This window comes from Pavona decussata, unplaced genomic scaffold (genome assembly GCF_977016875.1).
Source record: "Pavona decussata unplaced genomic scaffold, jaPavDecu1.1 SCAFFOLD_321, whole genome shotgun sequence".
NCBI classification, from domain to species: domain Eukaryota; kingdom Metazoa; phylum Cnidaria; class Anthozoa; order Scleractinia; family Agariciidae; genus Pavona; species Pavona decussata.
The window spans coordinates 1,790,993-1,808,026 of record NW_028145711.1 but is presented as its reverse complement, the minus strand read 5'-3'; the positions used below and the strand labels follow the sequence as shown (position 1 = coordinate 1,808,026).

Genomic DNA, 17,034 nt, shown 5'->3' with positions numbered 1-17,034 from the left:
AATACCGCACGCACCGCTCTTCCCACCGCCACCCCTCTGCAAGCCTCGTGCCACTCGCTACACTGACTCATCAATTTTTGGTGCCTTTTTTCGCCAGAAGGAGCCTACTTGAAAGCTCTTTGTAAACAAATCAGCAAAATTTGGATTCTTTTTCATTAATACGGTATGTCGATCATTCACATTGTGGCATAAAATTGTGCGGGAATCAGCTCAATTGAAACACTTTGTTTGAGAATGAAGCCGGGATCTCGACATAGCTGTATTAAGACATTTAGTGAGCGTGTTTAGGAGAAAGAGTTACACTCTACAGGTTGGTATTGAAGTGATCATGGAATTCAAGCAAAAGAATCCACATGATAACCCTTAGAGCTTGAATGGGTCGAATCCTGAATCTGTTTTACGCGACTTACCTCAAACACTAAGGTTGGATTTGACCCTCTCTGGATGACCTTGAGTGCGTAGTGAACTTCGTCGCTTTCAACCTGAATACATCTTAGTTTCTTTCCTTGGCCATTTTTAATCTTTTCTATCTGAAAATCTTAAAGAGGCAATGTATAATTATTGCGAGTTAGATTTCAATGAGCATGTTGTCAAATACAGAAATATTATTGACTAAAATATTCTTGATTTCCAGCCGCTAAAAGAAAAGTGTTCCATGGCCTCATTATGACAGCGGAGGCGAAGACATTTGTGGTCCTTCCCCTCCCTCGCTGAACAGGACATGAAATAAAAAAAAAATTGCGGTTGGGAGAATGTCAATAGTAGCAAGGATAATGATCATTTCTGATAGCAAAATCTCGTCTTCAGTCGAAAAAATAAAATCCCCCCGCCCCTAGGATTTGAAAGTCGATCAGACATATATATGAAAGAAATGTGATGCCATCCAAATTAGTAATTTGAAGGTCAAATGTTCGACTCCTATTAATTGGGACAAACCAGATTTTCGATTCTTTTTCCGAGTATCCTTGTGCACTAACTGAAAAAAAGAATACATCAAATACGTCTCCCATTTACTCCCCAGGCTTATCACATAACATCATTTTTTTTTTTTTTTTTTTTTTTTTTGTTGTTGTTGTTGTTGATCAAATATTCTCTCATGGATATTCAAATCCTATCAGTATGCAGGATGTTTCTCACATTTAATGGCCTTAAGTAATCGGAAGGTCTTTTTAGGTTCAGCTCCTGTTGGGGACGGTGATGTATGCCTTCACTCCAAGCTTAAGGTCACTCCCCTAAAGCAGAACCTACACTCAGATTTTTTCCAAACTTTGCCAATGTTCACTATATGTAAACTACAAAAATGAAATAAAAAGAGGGGGTTTCCATGCTTGTTCTTCAGCAACGAAGCATTGAAATATGTTAATCTCTGCATGTTTAGACAAAAAGGACTATAATAGAGCATTTGCCAAAAACAGTAATTATTTTCTGAAGAGAACAGTTAAAGGCTCATTCCATAGAATTTTTTCCTTGTTTATAAATCATTTTCAATGTGAAATCTGTGTGAAAACTATTCCTAACCAGTACTACTGAGATATTCAACAAAATAATCTAATTCCTTACTTCTGAAGCTAGACCAAAATGTCCATTGCCTAGATATTAGGTGCAAAATTTGATATTTCTAACACTAGGATTTTCCTTAAATTTTCACGGTAGTTAGTAAACGATATTGCGGTTAGAAATCTGAAAAGAGAAAATAGGGTTAGGGTTAGGATTAGTTCACCGGGTTGGTTTTGCAGATATTTCACAAAGCAGTGGTAAATCGAGCTTCAAAACTGGTTTCTCCGCGAAGGGACTGGGGCGAGTCTTATGAAAACACCTTAATTTCCGCGCAAAATGCAAATTAAGAATTTTGTTGTTAGATGCAAGTCAGATTGAGTGATACTCAGTAGTCAGCTAGAAATGAGCGTAAATTTCTTATTTTGCCATTGTGCGCAGTAGAGTTGCGCGCTGCAAAACAGGGGAATGACCTTAACACGAAGCATCACAAGAGCTAGCACTATTTCACAGTTATTTTTAACAAAACAATTTTTCCACTCGCGCTTTAGTGTTGGATTTGCTTGGTATGATTATATTAATCATTCCAAATCCAGCAAGCCTAAGTGAAAAACTAAAAAAAAAAACGTGCTAAAAAATGTTATTTAAATGAACACTTTTGCTGTTGAAATAGACGAGGACGGCGACATCTAGACTGCAAAGCAGTCCGACCTTTGGCGTTGCCAGGTCAATCGCACGAACTGACGCGCTCTCAGTCAAACGACGGGTGTGCAGCTCGCGCTCAGATATCCATGGTTTTGGAGCTTTGCTCCTTGCGAATAGGGCTTTTGGGCCGAATTTGCGATTTCCAATTAATTAGTCTGTTTTGCAGCCTTGGCCTAAGCACCTATGCTTTTGGGAAAAAAAGGCGAAGGATAATCATGTACACGTTTATAATTTAACGATGATTTAAATTAACTCAAGCATATAATTCTACAACATTTTGTATCTTACCTTAGTAATAGGAGTAGCTGTCAATTAGTAGAGAGATTCTTTCCCTTAGTTAAAGTTTTAATTCGACTCAAGAATAAAGTAACTTACTTGCTTACTTATAAAATTAATTGATATACATAACTAAGAGACGTAGTTGAAACTAATAGACGCAATTGAAAATTGTAAGGCGACAGTCACTTTATCCAACTTTAAGAAACCTAAGGTCACCCTTGCGTATGCCTGCTTTAAAGGTCTTTAGCGAGGGACAGGATCTTTCTTCCATCAACACTTGACCCAGTAAGTAAGACTTTGTAATCTTTGTACGAGTCTTACTTTTGAGATTGAACAAAAAAGGCATTCACTTCTTAGGCCATTTGTAATGGGAGTTGACCTTATTATGAGAAATGTATAACTGATAGTAACTTACTATTTAGTTATTCGTTGTCTTAATTCTATACTTACGCGTTGAATTCATTTTAGTATCGCCTCCCCAATTCAGTGAACATTGACGCCTTCCGGAAGAGTTTGTACAGTTGTGAATGTTTATACTAACAAGATTGGTGCTGCATTCCTTTTCATGTCTGTAAACGGAACTAAGAGTGAAGACTCTTAAACTTGACGTGACTCCTACACAGGCCAGGAATACCACAGCTACCTGAAAAAGAAAAAAAAAGAAAAACTTCTGTTCGATATCACTTTTAATGCCCGTTTACTTCAGTCGCTCTAAACGTTTTGATATATTTGACATTTGACATTTTTTTTTTTTTATTTATACTCTCCACTTTACTGTTAGATAAGTGCTAAATACAAAAGTTGGAGGTATATTAAAGAACATAGATTAACACGCAGCTCATAAATACAATTCAAATAGGGGTGAGGAGAGTAGAGGGGCACCTCGAGTAAAACTAATACTGTTCCCCTTTAAAGGAAGTAAATTGATAAGAAAAGTAGCTAAGTAGAATAGAAAAAAAAAATAGAAATATATAGCAGAGGGAAAACAAAAAACAAAGAGAAACGAAAATAATTGGAATAAAGTATCATTAATAATGAGCAAGTCCTTTTAGGCTTTCTGCATTTGAACGCTCTTTGTTTCTTCCTCCTCTTTGTTTGTCTGTCTGCCTGTCTGCCTTCAGCTTTAGGAGGTCTCCGTCAAAAAAGGGATTTTCTTCCCAAGGAAACATGTATAACAGTTTACAATGGGCTACTTCAACCATGGTTTGACTATTGTGGTTCGTATTTTATGAGACATATGCCAGTGACGTTGGCCGAGAGACTTAAAAAGTTACAAAACTGGGTGCTGAAGTCATTACTACACAAGAGGATGGAATCAGGTCGGATGGCATCTTTCAAAACCTAAAGTCGATAAAACTAGGTTCTGGATGTTTTAAGTACAAAGCGCTCACGATGAACAAAATCAGCCAGAATAATCAATGCGCCGACCTGTGCACAAAAGCTCTTCAAACCCGCAGTAAATATGAAACATATTAATTTAGATAGACACGACAATATATTGTTTCTTTGCAGTAAGTCCTTTTGACTTTTATTTCTCATTTCATACAGTTATACTAATCGGGATTCTAAGGGTAAAACACAGTGTCAATTTTTCTTTCTTTCTTTTTATATTTCAAATTTAAATGAAAGATTCTTTGGCAAATTCCCTTGGCCGCTCTGCTTCACCCATTTCGAAACCGGTTTCGTTTTCGTTTTTATCGGTGTTTTTAGTTTTGATCAATATCAGCGATAGAGTATGACGAGTCAGGGTTTTGTCTATTCCCATCAGCGAAATACGCTCAGCCTTACAATTTTTTGAGTAATTTTAACGACCGAAACTATTCACATTGAAATAACCACTGTTTTCTTAAAATGATACCTGCGTCCTTCAGTTTAGTACTTGCTGCTAACTTCCCCTCCCTCTTAAGTTTAGTACCCAACAAAAAAACCTTAGCAAATAACTCAAGTGCTATACTACAATTTACCAATTTTTATAGTTTTATTTGAATATTTAAGCAGCTTAAATTTTTAGAGAATGTACCTTTTTTAATTTCTGATTTGCATTTATTTCACGAAATCGCATATAAACTTGAATGTTCGCTCTTTATCAGTACCCACAGGAAATAAATCAGGGGCACCCAACGACAGCTTTCTCTCAGATCCTTTGAAACGCTATTTTAGGCTATCTGGAGTGCCTTTAAAACTCTTTTAGGCCGTGCTATAATATTTTTATCTGTTCGGTCATTCTAGGGGAGCTTGAGGCTTTTCAAAATTAGTAGGTGTCTTTGTCCATTTGCCGAAAACCTTAGATCTTATTTCATTCCCGAAAATCTTAGCTGACCTTTTTTCGGCACCCGGAACGACATTTTTATCAATCGGAAAACACTAGGCCTTAAATTTCCCATATCACGAAAGTTCGAAGTGAAAATTCTCTTCAGAAAATTGTAGGAGTTTAAGGGCCTTTCGAACAGGTAATTTACCGAAACGATCTGTTGGTGCCCCTGATAAATGCCCATATCGCGAAACTTTGACCGACTGTAGCTCTTGTATATCAGAAAAAAAATTTTTGATAACGATTTCACTTACTGTAAAATGATACATTTGGATGACTCCGACTTCTCGTTATCTTCAAATCTTCAGACCTCCGGGACCGGGTATATATATTCTCTTGTTATCTTCAGTTCCTCAGAGCTATGGTTTGGGGAACTTAACAACAATGCCTCTGCTTTTATAAGATTCTGAGTTCAGTCTATTTTTCGTAACTATTAAGTAATGCTTTAAACATTTACGCGAAAGGCGTGATGATCTCGCACATAACATTATATCACCCTAAAAGAACGGAACGGAAAAAAAGGACAGATCTAGAACCCGAGTGGGCGGGGGGCGGCTTTTAGACCCCTTTTATTTCCAACTTTTTAAGAAACTTTCAACTTTCGAGGGAAACTATAAGCTCAAAAATCAAAATGTCAAACGCTCAACTCTCTCTCAGGGAAGAGTTATCACTCTGTTGAGGTTCCAAAGTCAAACCACGAACTAGACAGAACTAACGGCAACAACTTCAGTTTTGGTTCCAACCGTCACGGTTTTCGGTAGTATTTGAAAGTACCGGATTTAGAGGTTAAACGGGCGGACTTAAGACCTTGAGTGAAAACGAAAATTCCAGAACTCTACTGGATAGCCGCAACAAAGAAACTGTAACAAAGGTGAGGTAAAGTTTGAAAATATCACAAGTACGAAGTAGGGAATCATCGAGTTTGGCCGAGTTCGAGTTCGAGTTAGAGTTCGAATTAGACTTCGAGTTGGACTTCATAAAAAATCGATAATATCGATTTGACACACGAAATCCATCTATCGATTTTCACCGATTTCCGTTATCAATCAGCAGAAATCATCCGTAAAAATCACCTACGTCTCTTTCTTCCTTTCGTGCGACGATCGTTTTCTCACAAGGGACCACTGCCGCTTGTATTATTTCAACAGACGGGTAAAAACCCGACGCTTTGTTCAATCACGTTCTTAGCTAGTTGTATCAACAAGCTCAATTTGACTGGCGAGCCGCTGAGCTGTTTGAATAAAACTAGTCAGTCTATTTGACTTGCGAACCGCCAAGCTTCTCTATGTATAGCCCCCTCAAAATGAATGTGAGTCACTCGCAAGTGTTAAGTTTCGAACTGGTGAGAGCTATTGAAAGTGTGTGGATGACAAAAAACCCGCGGTTATTAGCCACGCAGAAAATTCAAAATTATAAATGCACAGAAAAGACAACTAACCGCCAGGTTATACTCCCGCTTTCGGGTAATAAAAATTCTGACCTACTGTAGTTTAATACAGTCAACTCTCTCGCAAGCGTTTACCCTTGAGGCACGGCAAAGTGGTCTCTTACGGGAGGTGACCGCTTATGGGAAAGATCAACAAAATAAACCTACTACTGGATTGATTAGTTAATTACATAATATTACCTTACCAGCTAAAATTAGGCAAATAGAAACTGATTTATTTGATTTTTTCACATCTATTCATTCTTCTGATGAAACTTTGTATAACATTTTGGAACAAATTACTGTAACAATTCCTGTTTACCTACAGATCTAATTATAGCCATCTTCTCTGTCTGTAAACTGTTATCATCTCTCAGCAGTCCGGGGTAGCGTCATTAAAAATTGAACTTTTGTCACTTCTGAGCAATGATTTACTAACGATCATACGTAGTTATGGTTGTGTTTTCACTAGGCCAATTTATTGGCTGAACATTCTTTCTTGGTGGTTGTTTACACACTGACATTAACTAGTTAAACATGGTATCTGTTTTCATTGTGCAATTTAACTCGGAATTTGAGCCGCTAAATTAAATATTCAAATCACAAAGGCGGACAACTTTTAAAAATGGCAGCAGACGAACCGCTTTTAATAACTTCTTTTATGTTGATCCTCATTATATTTATGCCAAAAAGAGGGAGTTTCTCTTAGAGGATGCGGTTAACGTCTGTACAGATGAGGAGGATGCGACGAAATGTTGTCCAACGGCAAAAAAACATTCCTAGCCGTAAGTGCAAGGCCTCTGGTACGGTGGTTCATAAGGGACACATCGATGTTTTTCGTCGCAACTTAATAACTTGCGATCGCAACTTATAACTCGCGATCGCAACTTACTAACTAGCGATCGCATTTTATTAACTTGCGATCGCAACTCACTAACTTGCGACCGCAAGTTAATAAGTTGAGATCGCAACTTATTAACTTGCGATCGAAACTTAATAACTTGCGATCGCAAGTTAAAAGCTGACGATGAGGTCACCGTTGCACGTGCGTAAACCCATAAAGATGGCGGTAGGAGATAGCAAAGAGTGACAGGCCTCCACGATTTCTAACAATGGAAACATTTTTGATGTGTAACCTCTTTATATTTTTGCTCTGACAAGCATGTCATTAAGAGATTTTCGTTTTTTTTTTTTTTTTTTTTTAAAGGAAATTAGTGGTGGCTCTTTGAAGATTTCTAGTAGGAAAGGCTGGTTTTGTATTAAGTGCCATTTTCCCACTAAGAAGTTGTTTGAGGTTGGGCACTGATGGTTGATATTGTGTTACAAAAGGCAATATTTGTTTGGGGTGTTGTCTTTTTGCTTCAATGCCGATGACCTTTCTGTAAATTTGACATCTGATAAAATATTTGCAATCAGATTATTTGTCGATAGCCAATGCAACTTCCACTACTCTGCAACTTTTGGTCTATTGCATTAACTACCCTTTCAATTCTAGACTGATTCCTTCTTCGTCGAAGCCCTCGAGACCTAAGAATCCTTCTCAGTTGACGTAGACTTAAGCGAACGTCGTGACACAACAGCAGAACAGACATAATCTCGGGGAAGTTAAAACCAAGGCAAAAATACTGTTCGATCAAATAATTTCGTTCATGGTTGCCATCTATATTCCTTACGGTTGGTAGATAATCTGGAAGAGCCCAGCCATCTGAAAAGTTCAGTAAAACGAAGAGAGTGGTCAAAAAGAAACGCTCACGGATGTAGTTACCAACCATCTTTTCCCACTGATCAAGAGTCAACACGCATACGCATGTCCACTGACTTGTCTAACCAAACATGTTAATTAGTAAGTTGGGATCGCAAGTTAATAAAGTTGCGATCGCAACTTACCAACCTGCGACGAAAAAAATCGATGTGTCCCTTATGAGCCACTGTAATCTGGGCTTATCCGGCAACACCACAGTTTTGGTTTTGAGGTATTGTTCAAGTCATCTGTCGTTTTTCTGTTTCGCAAAGTGAACCACGAGGCGAACTGAAACAGGAAACTAGCGGCTAGTAAATAATATTGCCAAATTACTTGACAGGCGGCTGTCACTACGTGCAATGTGATTGGCTGCAGTATTAAGCCGATTACCTGGAACCTTCAGAGGTGTCTTCAGAGGTGTCTCGCGTCCAAGCGATGTAGCGCGTCCGGTTTAAACTGTAGATACATAAATCCTTATATCGGATTAAAGCTTATGGAGCTGGCTATCCAACTAAACCAAGAATTTTGAAATAAATTAAATTGCCGAATTTTTAGCGCTGTTTTCTCGAATAAATTTTTTCACTTGGAGGAGCCACTTCAAAAAGCTAAAACTCAAAAGGAATTTGTTCGTTTGTCTTCAATTTGGACAGTAGCTAGTTTAACATATAAACAACAAAAACGTGTCTGCGAATTTTTTCTTTCGAAATATTTTTTCTTCGAGAGTGATTTTTGTACGATTACTCCACATTTTTTTTATCCTATTTCGAAAATGCTCTTTAACTTTTCACTGCGATTGAAAATGGCAAAACGCAGACACGTTTTTCTAGCGCTTTGGGTCAGGAAACTGAGGAGCAAATTAAGTTAGCAAAAAACAAAATTTACTTTGACTTGTAGCTTTAAAAAGGTGATGCGGACGCTCGCAATTAGAGGTCGTGAAAAATTCGACAATTTATTTTATTTCAAAATTCTTGGTATGGTTTGATAGTCAGCTCTATAAGTTTTAATTTGATGTAGGGGTTTAGGTATCTACAGTTAAACTGGACGCGCTACATCGCTTAAACGCGAGACACCTCTGAAGGTCCTGGGTAACCTTAACCAGGACAAGTTATACCATCTGGCGAGGTAGTGTAACTCTGCGTGATTTTCCGGTCTTAAAGGCGAGATAATCTCTTGTTTTCTCTCGTGAAAGCAGCTTGCATTTTTAACTCGCTAAACAAAAGACGAACTGTTTTCGCTGTATTTCCGGACTTTTCCGGATTTATCTCGCTAAAATTGTCCCAGTGAAAACACAACCTATGTTGGGTGGTCGCTTATCGGAAACAGAAAATAAAAGAATATGTGACCTGAAAAGAATTTCTGACCTAAAATGTGGTCGCGGTCCCTTAAGAAATGTGAGTGGTTGTCGCTTAGGAGAGAGGTCTTAAACAGTATTTAACTGAGCAACAAAACGGTTGTTTACGACAGTTTATTAAAAATTTAATGATATTTAATAAAAACTAAACTAGTAAGCAGCACTCTCCAAACTGTAGTTGTATAACTTCTTTATTTTCTCCTACGCGTTTCGTGTGACTAACGCACATTTCGTCAAAGAGTTAAACAATACAACATGATGTGCCAGTATAAACTCAAGCTAGAGTTAACATTTCTTTAAAACACACCTACGGAATTGCATATAGGAAAGACAAACCCCGCGGTGATGCGTCTAGAAAACAGGCAATAGATTTCGGCAAGGTGTGACATACTTTGTGCGTGATATATTGGGGCTAAAACTGTAGGCCCCAAAATTATATCACACTTAAAGTATGTCACACACCTTGTGCGTAATATAATATCACGCACAACAAGTATGTCACACCTTACCGAAATCTACCAGTGAATCTACTAAGGGGCACCCAACGAATCGTTTCGGTAAATTATCTATTCGGAAGGCCCTTAATACCCTACAATTTTCTAAAAGGAATTTTCACTTCGAACTCTCGTGATATGGGAAATTTAAGGCCTAGTGTTTTCAGATTGATAAAAATGTTGTTTCGGGTACCGAAATAAGGTCAGCTAAGATTTTCGGAAAGGAAAAAGACCTAAGGTTTTCGGCAAATGGTCAAAAATGCCCTACTAATTTCGAAAAGACTCAAGTTCCCCTAGAATGACCGAACAGATAAAAATGTTTTAGCGCTGCCTAAAATGAACCCATAGAGCTTCAAAGCCACTCCAGATCGCCTAAAATAACGTTTCAAAGGATCTGAGAGAAAATTGTCGTTTGGTGCCCCTGTCTACTGCCTGTTTCCTAGACGCATTACCTCAGGATTTGTTTTTCCTATATGTAATTCCTTAGGTGTGTTTTAACGAAATGTTTGTAACCATTGCTAATAATAAATATACTTTAAAATATGAAAGAGGGGGTCATCGTTGCTCTTCCCCGTCGGCTTCATCGTAGTCGTCGAGGGACTGTACGCCTCTGTGGCTTGTGACTTTGACGATATCTGAGCGTTCAACTTTTGTAGACTGTTCACAGTCCCCCTATTTTCCCGTTGGATTCTCGAGACTGGTACGCTTCGATGGAGTTGCCGCCATCTTGGTTTTTAAAAGCTAGCGCGATCTGGAGACAGTGTCTCAACTACCGAGGGGAGGGTAGCGAAGTTGGGCGGCAGTGAGACCCTTCCCTCACACAACTAACACCCACTCCCGCTCCCCTCGGTAGTCTAGACACTCTCCCCAGATCGCTCTCGCTTTCATATGGCGCCAGTTCCATCAAAGCGTACCAGTCTCAAAAATCCCACGAAAAAATAAGGAGACTGTGAAAAGTATAAAATTTTGCGGCTTTCTTCAATCAGCTTGCTGACTGTTGTTTTTCTTGTACTGGTTGTCCGGTTGTCGGACCGCTCGTTCCGGCTTTCGCTTGCGCGTTTGTTTGCGTTTTTGGTTTGTTTAGTTAATACTCTGTTTCGCTAGTTCTACTTATTCGTGAAAGAGCGTTTATTTTGTGGTCACACACTAAAGTACGAGGCATAGTCATACTTGAATTGGTTGTTTCTTTGTTTTACAGATTGTGCTATGTTGCATGATTTCCCGAGAAAACACTCGCTTACGATCTGGAACAATAAGCTTCTTAGTCTTTTGAGACCGTAAAGGAATTGTATTATTTCTGAAAGAACGTTTACTAAAGTACGAGGCATAGTCGTGCTTGTATTCGCCATTTCTTTAATTACAAATTGTGCTGAGTTGCATATTTTGTCTGTTTTCCCGTGTCACACTGTGCTTTGCAGGTCTATTAAAAACTATAAAGAGATCGTATTATTCGTGAAAGAACATCCATTTTGTGGTCCCACACTAAAGTACGAGGCATAGACATACTTGTAACACTCGCACACTGGTTTTTTCAACCATAAATGACGCTCCGTGAGAAAGGACGACGGCCGCACGAATCTTACGCAACAAATAATGAGATGCACGCCCCCATATTCAACCGGAACATGTTGGTTAGTAACTTAGTATCTGTGCGACAGTATTGGACGTGGGTGGATTCCATCAGTCCATTGTCGTTTGTAAGTCATGATCCTTAAATAAGGCCGGAAATTACAGACAGAATCTGATATAAACACTTTTAAGTATTACTTAAAGAGTTAAAACTCTTTGATGAGACCACAACCATTATCTACGATAAACAACTAAAAATTCCCCAACGTGTTAACTTTCACTTTCACTTTCGATACAGTGTGTAGCCTGATTCGGTAAGAGAAAGGAGCGAGTATGGAAAATAGACGATGACGATGATCAAAGTTCTGCATTAATTTTCCGGGTTTTTTTTTTTATTTCTTTTTTTCAGTTTTTTTTTTTTTTTTTTTTTTGCTACAAGTATCAAGAAATGGTCCATTGTAGTGAGTCAAATTCGTCTTCACAAGTCCAAACAAAAACCTTTTGTTGTTTATTGCGCTTAGGGAATTATTCCGAGACTCGGCGAAGATGAATTTCAAATCGTCACAAAATTGTCGTCGTGTCAAATTAGCGGCACTAGGGGAGAAGTTGCGGAAGGTTTACTATTATTGTTATTGACCCCAAGCAAGAAACCTGGAAATGCTAAGTTTTTTTATACGATTTTGATCAGTTGATAAAAGTGCGCAGCACAACGCCGAAAAACAGTGAAGCTTTTATCGATGGTTTCACTTGGTCAAGAGTTGTGAATTTCAAAACTAACTTGTTACTCGTAAAAAAAAGAAAGGAAAGAAAAGGCTTTGTTTATGAAAACTCGCGCTTTGGATTGGAGAAATCGCCTGATTAGACCGTTTGATTGAAAAGGATCATTGTGGTCGTTGTCATTTAGTCTTAAAACAAAAGCATCGGTTGCTAGCGCGACTCTTAAAGAAGAGGTGTTAGTTTTAAAACCATCATGGTTTCACTCGCGACGCGACGCTTTAGCCAAATATGCAAATTTCGAACTCGTGCAGTCATCGGCTATTTTTGAATTTCCCTCGTGAATTTTGCTATTGTAATAACAGCGAGTTTGAATTTCCCTCCTGAATTAATAAGCCTTTGTTTAGCGCTAAAGCTATTGTTTCAAAATCTCCTTTTATGGCCGTATTTGCGACGCTAAACACAGACCATTGTCTTTGAATTGGATCAGCTTTTCTTGATACGCAAAACATCTGATAGCGCATATCAGTATTCTGAACTCGTCGACAGCAGAAAATGCTTTCCTTGCAAACGCCATCTATGTTTTCGCTCTCCAAAATTAATTTGAAACGACTGACCCATCCTTTAATTCTTTGACGCGAAACACAAACTCCCTTACAGTTTTGAGTTCATCAACATTCACAAAAGTGATTACAAAGCACAATTGCCGGATTAGCTTCAGTGATTGTTAAGCAATTTTTTTTTCTCGTTATAAAAGCAAGGTTGCGAAGAAAACAATGACCGTATTTTTTAACCTTTTTGCCAGAATTTAAGAATTGGTCCATGCTTAGCGTGCGTATATCGAGTTATGGGTGCACACGGGAAGTTTGGAGAGCACGAAAGAAGCGTAAGAGTTGCTCGAGAGGTAGCCGAAAGTAAATCTATTTTCTTGAGTGCTCTCCAAACTTCTCAAGCGCATCCATAACTCGATATATGCAGAGCTAAAAGCATGAACCAATTCTTTTTTAACAAGGTGACTACAAATATCGAAAAGTGGTACTCGGAAAACAGGTTTTATTTGTGATTAATTGCAAATTTTCAATGCGCTGTACCTAAAAACGAAGGTTCATATCAGCCGTTTACAAACGCGCCACAATGGTATGGTCTGAACGAGAAAGTTTTATCTGAAATTGTCAATGAAAATTTGCTTCTTTGAATTAGTTTGTACAAACTAAAACTAAGCGACAAAAATCGAGTTTGTCTGCAAGTTGCACACGTCATTTTATGGACGCACGGCCGTTCGTAAGTTGAGAAATGTACCATGATGACGCCAATAGAAATTAGGTGGGAAGCACGCGCACAATGTTATAATACACTTTGATTGTGCACGATGTAGTGTGATGGCTATGTTGGTTGCGGGTGCTGTGAAATGCTGGCGATTCTATCAGATCCTTGTTTTCTAAAATAATGGACACTTTAATTTGATGCAAACACTCAGCTGTCTTAATCTTAGCAAACATTCCGTCGAAAATTCCCAAAGTCGTTTTAGGTTTAAGGAACATGTTGTAAAAATAGCTGGAAACAAAGACGTATACGTTTTTTAATTTTCTGCTCGCCAAGTAAGACCTAAAGCAAGCTTCTGTGATTTAAAGGGGAAGTATCATGGGGTTTTTGATGTCTTTTGTTAACAATGTAGTGGAGCTTCTTGCTAAGACGTGCCAAGCTTGAGATGTTGTTTTTATAGAGTTTATAATTCACCGTATTTCCCGCTCTGAACAATGCATTTTTAATTTTAATAGATTTACGTAAACCGCGTGTAATCCATAGTTTAGCAAGTTGTTTAGCTTTCCTTCTTAAGATAGCTTTAAGAGGCGCATGCTTGCCAACGAGTTTATTTAGTTTATTATAAGAACACGAAAATGACTTGTCAGCAGAATTTCTGGTTTCGCAATCAATTTGCAGAAGATCATTATTGAAGGCCGCTTGCGAAAAATGCGAATAGTCACGAACCTTACACTTTTGGTGGTAGGAATCCTCCTTCGGGGAGTGATAAAGTGCAAACTGGAAATTATGATCACCAGATTTCGGAAACAATATTTCCTCTGGAAAGTTTACCTTCGACCCTATTTACAAAAATGTTGTCAATCAAGGTAGCCGAGTTGTTATAAACTCGAGTAGGCTTGTCAATTGTTGGGACAAAGGAGTAGCTTTGTAATGTTAGTAAATAGTTGGGAGAAAAGTTACAGGCTTCGGATTTGAGGAGGTCTATGTTGAAGTCTCCAGTGACATGTATGGGTTTATCATATGTACTTAGTTTCTCCAAAGTATTGTCAAAATAAGTTTGAAATTGCTCGGGAGAATTGTGCTGTTGGTAGATAACTCCACGGACAATGTTAGATTTGATAGAAAATTGGATTTCAATCCATAAGGCCTGGAAAGCTTCAGATGATGTTTTTTCCAGAACAATAAAGTTCAAATTGCAACTGATGTAAATTCCAACACCTCAACAGAATAGAGGTGTTGGAGCATAATCAAATTCGATGTTTGGCAAATTTGGGTTGAAGTCTAGTGGTACATTTGTTCTTGTTATTTTTGTTTCGGTCACTCCAATTCACACTAAAATGATAATCAAGCTCGCCTAACAAGTGAATTTGGAAATTCTCAAGATTTCGTCATAGGCTTCGAACGTTATTATGTGACAAAGAAAAGCTCGCATCGTTATTATTTATCATGGTATTCTTAAACATCGAAAAGCTATGAGGAGTAAAATACTGACAACGGGGTTTAGGAAAGGCAAAATTATAGTCCGGGTTAAGATTAGAATCTGTGTTTAAACTAAATAAATCCATGTCATATAAACTAGAAAGTTTGTCAAGATACTTTTTGGTGGATCAGCTCTGTAAGTCATCTATTCTCTTTATCTTGACCGGTCTGGCCGTTCCATCCTTCCTCAAGTACACCACAAAGTTCTTCGCCCAGCAATACAGGTAATGATGTTGTTCTTTAAATTTCTTCGCATCATACAGGACCGATTACATTTTTGGCGTTAAGTGGTCGAAGATTCTGACCGCAGCCACTGAAGCCTGCTCTGGAAGACCAATAGCCGAGGGGTCAACGTGGTTAGCATCTTAATTAGGTATTCCATCACCCGTTCCTTTGCGAGGCGCCTCACAAATTTACAGATAATCGGTTTTGGGCCACGGTCGCTCCTGCTAGGCACTCGGTGGGCAGTATCAATATCGAGTATTGACACATCAGCTCCAATTCAGTCGCGAGCAGATTCAGTCGCACTTAGCTCCGGACTGACTCCAATTATTTTAACATTAAATTGATGGCTGCAGTCTTCAAGCTCGTCGATTGAATTGGCGATTGCCTCAAGTTTTGACTCGACTTGGGCCAGTCGAGAATTAAGGCGATGAAGCTCTTCTTTAGCCGCCTTTTGAAAGCGATGAAGATTATCGTACTGCTTGCTTATAAACTGAAGGCTTTGGGCAGTTTCTTCGCTTGTTGGGGCATTGTCGTGAACGCCATTAGCTTGAGTCTTTTCGAAATTACCAGGAAATCTTTGTCCATTTCCCTACCTTAGGTCTTATTTCCTTTCCGAAAATCATAGCTGACCTTTTTCAGTTCTTGAGGCGAAAATTCTCTTCAGAAAATTGTAGGAGTTTAAGGGCCTTTCGAACAGGTAATTTACCAAAACGATCGGTTGGTGCCCCTTATAAATTCTCATGTCGCGAAACTTTGACCGACTGTAGCTATTTTATATCAGAAAAAATTCTAGTTTTTTGATAACGGTTTCACTTACTGTAAAATGATGCATTTGGATGCTCCGACTTCTCGTTATCTTCAAATCTGCAGACCTACGGGACCACGTATGTCTACTCAGTTGCTATATTCAGTTCCTCAGAGCTATGGTTTGAGGAACTTAGCTACAATGCCTTTACTTTATAAGATCCTGAGTTCAGTCTGTTTTTCATAACTAAGCAATGATTTAAACATTTACGTAAAAGAATACATTTGTACATCACGTGATCACCCGTTAAATGGACGGATTGCAAAACAGAACAGATCTAGAAGACCAAAGAACGACGCGCTCAATTGATTTCTTCGTCATATGCACGAACGAGTGGCGAATATGAATTTTCCGGCCAGTAGGGCCGGCGTCAAAGGCGCAAGCGTTGCGTGAAATCAAAAATTTCACAACTCTACCGGATAGCCGCAACAAAGAAACTGTAACAAAGGTGAGGTAAAATTTGAAAATATCGTAATTGAATATAAATATATCGATAGTCTTGTATTCGCCTGAAACTGTTAGCGACTGTAGCCGTTCATGAACATGCAGACGAGCTACAAAAAGTCCGTCGTTTTGATTTTTGAGCTTGCAGTAACTAGGTAATGATTTAAACATTTACGTGCAAGAATGCGCTTGCACATCACGTTATATCACCCTAAAAAGAAAGATTGCGAAACAGAACAGACTTAGAACCATACGGTTAATTGATTCCTTCTATGCACGCACGAGTGCGTTATATAATATTGGGGCTAAAACTGTGGGCCCCAAAATTATATCACGCACAAAGTATGTCACATCTTGCCGAAATCTACCAGTGAATCTACTGCCTGTTTCCTAGACGCATTACCGCGGGGTTTGTCATTCCTTTATGTAATTCCTTAGGTTTGTTTTAACGAAATGTAAACTCCAACATGAGTTACGTATATATACAGGCACATCATGTTGTATTGTTAAACTCCCTGACGAAGTCTGCGTTAGCCACACGAAACGCGTAGGAGAAAATAAAGAAGTTATACAACTAGAGTTCCGGAGTGCTGCTCACTAGTTTAGTTTTTTATCAAATTTGGCCTAAAAACTGGTCGCGGTCTCTTTAGAAATGTGAGATGTGATCCTGCACTTAGGAGAGAGCTCTTCAAACAGTACTTAAGGACGGTGCCTACTAATACCGAAGTATTTTT

At 38.6% G+C, this 17,034-nt stretch overlaps 1 protein-coding gene and 1 long non-coding RNA gene across 7 annotated transcripts in view; both read right to left on the bottom strand.

The window, feature by feature from the left end:
* The window catches only part of LOC146453984 (uncharacterized), a 45,958-nt gene extending 29,883 nt beyond the window's left edge, over window positions 1-16,075 (bottom strand). The window contains exons 1-4 of one of the 6 annotated variants that reach the window (XM_085096091.1): window positions 15,924-16,066; window positions 5,044-5,099; window positions 2,929-3,121; window positions 411-538 (exon numbers count right to left, since the gene is read on the bottom strand). In XM_085096091.1, the coding sequence (XP_084952217.1) occupies window positions 411-538; window positions 2,929-3,121; window positions 5,044-5,058 (336 nt within the window). In that variant the 5' untranslated portion in view covers window positions 5,059-5,099; window positions 15,924-16,066. Of the gene's footprint in view, window positions 1-410; window positions 539-2,928; window positions 3,122-5,043; window positions 5,188-15,868 lie in introns of those variants that run through there. The other 5 variants (XM_085096089.1, XM_085096090.1, XM_085096092.1 and 2 more) reach the window with 5 other exon arrangements.
* Window positions 13,121-15,843, bottom strand: LOC146453985 (uncharacterized). Its single transcript, XR_014859396.1, has 2 exons — window positions 15,027-15,843; window positions 13,121-14,960 (listed from the first exon to the last, which is right to left on the bottom strand). It is a non-coding gene; the product is annotated as an uncharacterized LOC146453985 (long non-coding RNA).
* Window positions 16,076-17,034: the final 959 nt, after the last annotated feature.